The sequence below is a fragment of the Gavialis gangeticus genome, unplaced genomic scaffold (assembly GCF_001723915.1).
Source record: "Gavialis gangeticus isolate Ggan-Ray unplaced genomic scaffold, GavGan_comp1, whole genome shotgun sequence".
Lineage (NCBI taxonomy): Eukaryota > Metazoa > Chordata > Crocodylia > Gavialidae > Gavialis > Gavialis gangeticus.
Window position 1 is genome coordinate 74513072 of NW_017729022.1, and position 9419 is coordinate 74522490.

Genomic DNA, 9419 nt, shown 5'->3' on the forward strand with positions numbered 1-9419 from the left:
CAGGTTGGTCTGACAGGACCTGCCACTGATGAACCCGTGTTGGTTGCCCCTAAGCATGCAGTCCCCTGCTGGCCCCTCCTGGATGTGTGCCAGAATAATTTTCTCGAACAGCTTGCCTAGGATCGAGGTAAGACTAACTGGCCTATAGTTTCCTGGGTCCTCCTTCCTCCCTTTTTTGAAGATGGGAACCACGTTTGATGGGAACATCTTTTTCTCCAACGTCAGCCGTTCAACAGTGGAGTGCATGTCTTAAGTGGGGAAGCTCGAGGTGGAAAAGGTGGGGGTGGGGTTGGAAAAGAAGCCTGCCTGGAGACACTACATGCTATAGCTTGGACTGAGGCATCAAGTGAGCCGCAATAGTATCTTGATGAGGCTAGTGATGCGGAAACAACACTTTATTTACAGGAACTTATATAAAGAACTGCTTATAGTACAGAACTAAACATTTTGCTACTGCCCTTGAATGTGTCTAGGGCCTAACTTTATGTGATACAGAGTAAGCTGACCAGAAACATAGAGTATCCAGGAAGTGTGGCAAGCCAAGAGGCAATCTGAATGAAGCAGCTGGCACCAGGAACTTCCTAGTGCCACACTTCCTGGACACTCTGTGTTCCCAGTTGTCACGCAGTTGGCCGTGACTTTGAAAAAAAAGGTTTTTTCTACATTCTGCCTTCCAAAAAAAAAAGACTTTTTTTTGTCGGGGGAGGGAAAGTGGGGGGAAGAGGAAGAAAGAGGAAGGGACATGTTATATTATGTGAGAAAATATTATAATATATCCCATAGCATTACACTTGGCTTCCTACATACTGATCCCTATATAGTGTCAAGGTGGAGGAAAGGGAATTCAACAGGGAGACAATCAGCAAGAGGCCTCTTAAGTGGGGGAGGAATGAACAGGAAATACAGGAAAATTCCCATGTTGTCTTGAAGGTAATACTTCACAATTTCATTGAACCTTGCCAATCTGACCGGAGGTTTATATAACAATTCCCCAAAAAATTATGCAATCTAGAAAAGAATGGGACCAATGCTTTACGTTACATATTAATGAGTGCATTAGTAAGTGTACAGACAAGGTCCTTTCTTAGACCAACTCAAATAGTTAGTAAGTGTATGTTTTATTAAGGACATATATAAATGGCTAATGGCTATTGAAAGGCTACTCGTATGTAAAAAACAAACTTTGCACTATGGTTTAAATAATGAATGATTGCTTTAGTAATATACACAATTTCCACTGACATGTAAATTGAGTGCAAATTGAGGAACTTCACTGTTACATGTCTACTAACAGTGAAATCTGAAATTGATTGAGCTGGCACCTTATTTGTATATAGATTGTCATTCTCTTTGTGTGTGTGTGTGTATCTGTTTCAGGCTTATCATAAAAACTGAATTTTTGCCTACAAAATACAGAGGATATATGTTGCCCTTATCTCAGGTAAGCTTAGGTATGTTACTAAATCTCCTAGACCAGAATCCCAGGAGATTTTGTGTGTCTGAAAATTCTGGAACTAAAATCTCAGCCTATTTTAATGAGTTCCAGAATATATGAATATGTATTGCACACAGTGTTTATTCTGAATTATTAAACATATATATGGGTGTGGGTGTATATGTGTGTGCAGAAGAGAAGCAATTTCTTTTCTAACAATTGGATGCTCCATACATTACACTGAGACATTGATTGATAGCTGACATCCAACCTTTTGCTTACAATGTTGATACATGTGTTGCCTACTTCAGGAAGACTGACATTGACAGGCTGTCAGTCAGGAGTGAGGGTCAACAGCTGAATCAGTTTCCTTGATAAGACTATATGCATGGCAGCTAAGAATTGCCGAAAGAATAAATTCAATGTCATGCTGCACCTAGGGAGACTGGACTCCCAGTTTGGAACTATCAGCATTAAACTGGGGGCTGGTCCAGTGTGGTTTAATTATGCTCCAGCTTTTTATATATTTGTAAACCAGAATTCTAAACACATCTCAGATTATAAGAAGTGATGAACGATGTGGTCTCACACTAGTCTTATATGTATACTAGGCCTTAGTGTACATATAAGATTAGTGCAAAGCAACTAATATTTGCTTCGGATTCAGATTTGGCCAATTTGGGGGACAGTGATTCAATTTGGTGATTCGAATCACTGTCTCCATTTGATTCAGCTGAATCAGCCAGGCCCATCCCCCACCCCTCTTCCAGGCCGGCAATGGCTGCCCCAGCTCCCTGCACTTGGAAAAAAAGAAAAGCCCTGGCTCAGCGGCTGCTGCTGGGCAGGGGGCGATCCCTGCTGCCCCCCACTGCCCCAAGCTGCATGGGGGCCTCTGCACAAGCCCCCTGATGCCCCCGTGCTTCCCCAGTCCCCCCCAAACAGGTGCCCCACATGGACCAGCTCTGGCCCTTTAAGAAAAAAAATAAAAACACAACCCCCCCCCCCAGGACTTACCGCTCCTGGTGGTGGGGGGTGATCTCTGCTGCCCCTCCGTGCCCTGCACCACATGGGGGGCTCTGCACAAGCCCCCAAAGCCCCAGGGCCACTGCAGGAGCGGTGATTCATCCAAAGATTCGGAGAGCTTTGAATTGATTCAGATCTTTTAATTGGTCCCCTGATTCAATTCGGATTTGGAGATCAGCCACCAAATTGGGCCGAATCTCCTCTGAATCTAATTGCCACCCGAAGCTTTGCACAGCCCTAATGTACATATCAAAAATGTTCAAAAGGAGCTTAAACAGGGAAATTCTCAAAGAACTGAGAGTCAGGAGTGTGTAGTTTAATACTTGCAGGTTAGGATTGGAATAATTGTTACTGCTTAACAGGAGCAGAATAAGACTAGAGCTCCTTGAATTATTTGTGAATATTTTATTAAATGGGTTTAAGGCCTTTCCATGTGGAAATTATCTGTAAAGCATTTGTGATGCTTCTGCATATCTATGATTTTTCTACCAATAGTTTACATAGACAAATGTTGGCCTCTGCCTTGCCCGTGGGTTTGGTGCCAATGAGTGTTTGATTATCATGTGATTCTCTACTTGACCCACAGGAGTGATCATTGTTTCTCTTGTCGTTTTTGGATTACCTAAAATTTCTACACAAGAGCTATTCTTTACTTTTGCTTGCAGATTACCTAATAACAGAGTACAGCCTTCACAACTTGGCTTGCTGTTTGTCGTTATTTAGATCTTGGCTGAATAGGCTTCCAAATATAGGGCCAGATTCTTCCTTGATGTAAATTGGCGTTGATTTTCATGGAGCCAGACCAATGTACAGCAGTGGAAATCTGGCCAATTATTTGCACATGTGTTCATGACTGAATTGTCTACTGCTATAGACATTCGTATGAGAAAATGTTTGTTTATATTAATGTTTGAGAGTGAGCCAGTATAAAGGCTCGTGAATAGCAGCATCAAGGGACTTTATTTTGCAATAATAACCACCCCTGGTTATCTATATTCATGAAGATCGGAATGAAACTATCCTGAGCCTTTGTCTCAGCTCTCCCCTAAAATTCAACTGTGTTGGCAGTACACATGCTGGTGGAGTTTGAGCCATATCTCTCCCAGAATATGAATCTATAGTGGGAGAAGGCTGCTCAGACTAAAAGAGAGCACAGGAGGTTGAAATAGACCTGCCACCCTAATTACTTCCTTTCTCCTAACCTATGGCTTTCTCTTTGACAAGGTGTTCTGGTTGGCAGGTTCCCTATTAATTATTGGATTGGCATCAGTGGTTAACCCAACCATAGGCTGGCGCTGGCTGATCAGAATTGCCTCTATTCCTGGTGTTGTTCTTATCCTTGTGTTTAAGGTAAGGAAAAACCCTTCTCCATTCACCCAAAAGAACACAATAGGTCCAGAAGCTCTAAGTACACTTAGCCAACTAAAAGCTCCTGTTAGGTCCAAAATCTCCGATGTTGGCTAATCTAATCTCTAATGTTGGCTAAGTGTACTTAGAGATTCTGGGCAATAGGTCCAGAATCTCTAAGTACGCTTAGCCAACATTAGGTCCTGACAGTTTGACCTCACCATTGCCCCTCTCTCCACCAGAACCCAAACAAATCCTTGTTTGGGGATAGACTTGAAAAGACCCAGGTCCTTTGTACAGTGCTAGATTTGTCACCAGGAAGGTATTGCCCCCTCAAGGAATCATCTTCTTGCAGCTTGGCTGCTTCTCTGGCATCATTCTGCTCCACAGCAGCATCCCACGATCAAAACATACCAGTCTCTTGGATTCATATAATGTCTTCTACCATTTATAATGAGAATTAGGGAGGGCATATATACACATACATGAGACTAGAGTGGGTGGAATCTTTCAGGGATCCACAGGAATTAAGATCTTTCTGCAGTTCAAACCCTAGGAAAACTAAAAATCTATTGCTGTGAGCCCTGTTCACATCTCTCTCTTCTGAAGGAATAATTCACAAGGAAAAGCGTACCAAACAAAATCAGCTTTTTGCCAGATTGAAGTTGCCTCATATTCATTATTTAACTATATAAAATGATATGTCTCAATCAGGGGAACATTTGATGTCTGTGGCTGTATGTGAACAGTTCTGTATTTATACCATTATTTGAGTGGAACTGATGCTCTTTGACTGGTTAAATAAATAAGAAGGAATTTAAAATTCAGGTTCCTGATCAAATGAGTATATTTGTACATCTGAGATGACTATGTATTCATTCAAATAGAAATCATAATTTCTGTAAATACCATGGGTCTTTGAAATTTAACTGAAAATTGTGTAATTCAAGCTAGACACCATGGGTTTTTTTAGTGGTAATACCATAAAAGAGGCAGAAGCACAGTGAATTAAATTCTTTAAAAAGTTCAAACAAATGTTTTTTGAATGTCTACCCAATTTTTCTCTTTATTTCAATAATATACCTATTTTGTGGTGTATTTGAGGGGTGAAACCAATGCTTCCTAGTTTTGCCTGTTCCATGATTTTAATGCAGAATCTATATGAAGCTTGAGAAATTTCTGTGAAGATGGTAGTGGTTTGTTAATAGTCCCATGTTAAAAATTTAATGAGGTTGAAGTATTGTTGTAGCTATGATGGTTCAGGAAACGTACAAAAGGTAAGGGTGTTTTGTCATGTCTTTTATTGGACCAACTGAATAGTTGGAAGAGATGTTGGACAAGCTTTTGGGCACTAAGTACCCATCTTCAAATATGAGAAAGAAGCAGATACAGGCTGAACTTAACAATGACAAGAAAGATTTGGGTTCCATTGTGCTCAGTTACATGGAGTTAAAAACAGACCATTTCCTCTATATCTGCCTCTTTTCAGATCTGGAGAAAAGCACTTCATATGCACAAGCTTGTGCAAAATCTCTTCCCACTATACACTTGATCCAATAAAAGATACCACAAAAAGGTCTTACTTCCCATCTTAAAATGTTAGAATCAAGTTACATTTTTCATTAATACTATTAAATAAGCATTTTGTCTGGTTTTAAAATATGTCTTTTCTTTTTGTTTCTTGAATGCCCTAGACTTGCTGTGTATTGGTGCTCGCTTTCTCTCTCCATTCTGCGAGAACACTTTGCAGATGTACAAGGGATTATTTCTATCCAAAGTCCTTACATGGCCCTATTAATGTACTGGGCCAAGTTCTCAGTTTGAGTAGATCAGTATTGCTTCCCTGAATGATGCTATACCTATTATAGTATCCTACTGTAATGTTTTGCTGTAGGAGAAGAGTGCTTTATATCCAAAACCTTGTCAACTTCCTCTGCCAACTGTTTGGTTGGTTCAGTAAAAGATATCACAAATAAAACCCCTTGACTTTGCCACATGTATTTATAACCACTTAGCATCTAGCTTGATGTTAACAAATGTACATTCTCAGTAGAGTGGAAAACTGAACCTTGTCGCTCAGTATTGATCTCAACCAGGGTGGCAGGCTATTTGGGGTGCTGCTAGAGCCTTCGAAGGGTGCCACAAGGTTTGAGGCAGGCAAGGTTCTTTGGGTAGATGTGATATCTTTTATTAGACCAACTGAGTAGTTGGAAAAAAGTTCTTTGCAAGGTTTCAAGCACAATCATCCTTCTACAGGCATAGAGAGTCTCTGATTGCACCTGAAAGCTTGCAGAGAACTTTTTTCCAACTTCTCAGTTGGTCTAATAAAAGATAGTACATCTACCCAAAGAACCTCGCCTGCCTATGTCCTTAGACCAACATGGCTACAACCAAAAACCCAGCAGCAAGGTGTGAGGAGATAAGTGAAGTGTAATGAGACAAACCGAAAAGCCAGGGTACCTGGATGATGCCCCAACCCTACTGCCCAGCCCCTATTCAGAGAGGTAAGAACTGTAATATATAAATTAGTTTTTGAAATGGAATGACACATAATTCAAGTTATAGAGGGGTGCCTCAAGTCCAGTGAGGGGTGCCCCGAGTTCAAAAAGTTTGAGAACCAGTGCTGTAGATCTTCAATAGCTGAAAGAAAAGAAAAAGGAAAATCCAGTCCCTAGTGGGCTCAATTTTACTTCCCATAGGTTCAAGAAATGAAACATATAAAACCTCTTCCTAACCAGCCTGTATTTGCAGTTCATTCCAGAATCTGCCCGGTTCAACGTATCTATTGGAAATAACAAAGCGGCCATTGAAACATTGGAGCGGATTGCCAGGATTAACCGCTCAGTAATGCCTGAAGGGATCTTGGTGGAGTCTGTTAATGTAAGAGATAAAACATCTCCTATTATGTTGTTGGTTGGATGGGGCCAAGGAGATAGAATTATCCAGATTTTAGGGGACAGGGCTAGATTGCTAAACTTCTGCTTTTATTCTGAGCTTTTCTGCTGTGTTGGGTTTCATTCCAGTGGAGTATTGAATGGTATGAGGCAGAAGACAGTGTTTCTGTTGGAGGTGATAATCTAGGCTACTTTACTTGAAAGGACTTTTTTTTTTACAATCACCTTCTTCATTCAAATTAACAGAATGTTGGGAAACAGTCTGCTATTGTGTCCATGAAAAAAAAAAAGCATTCAGGAGAGATCACTCTTGAGTTTACCCATTGACATCCCCAAGACTTTTCCTACAGGCTGACAGATCTGAAAGCAGGGATCTCACACCTACCCTCTCCTTGAAGAGTGGTTTGTTAAGAGGCCGTTTTCCTCAAAGGGATTTCTAGGGTACAGAAATAACCAATACCTTCCTGCAAGAATGTAGTGTTTAAGTGAATGCAGGGGGTGCATCCAGACAAGTGCTCACCTGCAGTTTGCAGCACCTCAAACTGCAAACGGGCACATGCAATTTGCAGCGCGGCATCAACATTTAATACCAGGAGCTCCAGGTATCAAAAAAACTGCCAAAAAAGCAGCATGGCAAATGCTCCAGGAATATGCGCCAGCAGACATGAAGGCTTGGCCCTTCAGGGAGATGCTTTGGCTGCTGACCAGAATGTCTCCCTTCCTTTAGGTGTTCCCCAGCTCCTCCAGCAGGATGGGAGCTTGGAAGAGTGGGGAAACAGGAGTTTCCCCAAAGAAGGGCAATTTGTCCCACACCAAACTGCATGTGCAGGGTTGTATATAGCAGCAAAAAGTAGTGGCACAAGTTTGTCCCACTATTTTTTTCCCTGCTGCTAGTGCACACCCCTGCATGTGGGGAAGTACTTGGGGAATCCGTATCTCATCTCAGGGAGAGAACATGGCTCCAGGAAATAATTCTGGACATTTCCAAAGATTGGGCTTTACCTTGGATCTGAGGAAACTGTACATTGTTGTCCTGAATCAATGATTATCAGCATCACCTCTGGTATTAGTGAGGTTCCCCGTGCAGCCACAGGGTAGCAGCAATTCTAGAGGACATATGTCTACATGGGGAGCTGAAAAATGTCCTACTCCCCTTGCAGCCTCAGCTCTCACTTGTAAGTTGGATACCCAGCACCTATTCCTCTTGTCAGTGGACTGACGTTTGTACCAGGAGGTTCAAATAAGACAATCCAGTGTCAGGGTTAGACTGAGCTTAGCATGGCTTTGCACATTGTGGGGGGCTTATATGAATTACCAAATGGTTCAGGGCAACATAGGCAGATCGAGAGTGAAAAGTACTCATAAACTCATTGGAAATGAGGGAAGTCAGTTCAGTTCCAGCACAACAACTACATGTAAGTCACAACCAGCAACCTGAGGGAGTGGAGCCTGCTCTTTACTGTTTACAATCAATCCAGACCTGCTTGTCAGAAGCAGAGTTGAGGAAGACACAACTCCAAGTGGCCAAAGCCCATCCTCAAAAATCATCACCCACTTCTTTGAGGTTTCTTGTAGGCACATCTGCTCTTTATGAAGCCCTATAGGCACTTGGATCTGGGACAGAAGTTGCATAAATTGGTTTGAGCTCAATCAATTAAATCTGCTACTACATTCAACTAGGTTTATCTCACACTGGTTTTGGCCATTTTGAAACTGGTCTATGTGCGCTGAACTTCTGTTCTGTTACAGGTTTCAACCAGTTTCTGCTCACTTCAACTGGTTTGTGTAATGTTTGTGCCTAGCCCTATTGTTGTCCTTGGCATTTCATGTGAAGTGGTACTGTTGTAGAGGAAAACAATTAGATTTAACCAGAGAAGCCTTCCTTGTGAGCTTAGTTGAATTTCTGTAATAAAATCTTACTGGCTTTGTGACAGCTTTTGTTAAACTTATGCACAAAGCCATGTTAAACAAAGAAAGAAAATTAACTTGAAATATCCATGTGAACTCATCTCCCTGTGGATTCTTTGAGGGTTAACTGTCCCTTGTCAATTTTGGGTCAGCAAGAATCTCACCCTAGACAAACCAATCCCATAGCTGTTATTGTTAATCTTCCCTTTTATAGCTGTTAGCTCAGATTTTGACACCTGGTAGGTACCATAATCCACAAGCAAATGTCCAGCTTCAGACTTATGACTCTGTGTCTTTTAATGTCATTGCATATCTTGTTACACAAAAGGGAACAATGCAAGTATCAATTAAGACAGCATTAGATCAAGTAGAAACGAATGAGTATTCACCTAACATCTTCTAAAATAGCTGGTGATTCATCCAGTATTTCTATAAGAGTGGAGCCCTGTGCATGTGGGACACCTGTTCAAGGCAGCAGGGCTGCACAGGATGGTGGCTTTATTCCCCACCCTCCCCACAGAAACTTAGATACAGATCCTCTCCATGTTCTTCTCTTCTAGCTTCTCTTCAGTCTCCATGGTCTTTGAGGTGTGGTAGTGTGTTTATGTGTCTACCTTATGCTTCTGCAAACCTGATAAAATCATAATAACAGGCCGCATCTACACAAGATGCTGACTGTGCAGTTGTTACTGCTCAATCATTTAGTACTTTTACACACAAGTACTGAATGACTGCGCAGTAATCAGCATTACTGTGCGGTAGCATCCCCAATGGCTTTTTGGTGATGCTGACTGCACAGTAGCTTGTTACTA

The 9419-nt window shown here is 41.6% G+C and overlaps 1 protein-coding gene across 1 annotated transcript in view; it reads left to right on the plus strand.

Annotated features, from left to right (window-relative positions):
- Positions 1 to 9419, plus strand: part of SVOPL (SVOP like) — a 47515-nt gene that overhangs the window by 18764 nt on the left and 19332 nt on the right. Inside the window, exons 7-9 of the mRNA XM_019515396.1 lie at positions 1378 to 1441; positions 3683 to 3808; positions 6557 to 6685. Coding sequence (XP_019370941.1) covers positions 1378 to 1441; positions 3683 to 3808; positions 6557 to 6685 — 319 coding nt within the window. The remainder of the gene's footprint in view (positions 1 to 1377; positions 1442 to 3682; positions 3809 to 6556; positions 6686 to 9419) is intronic.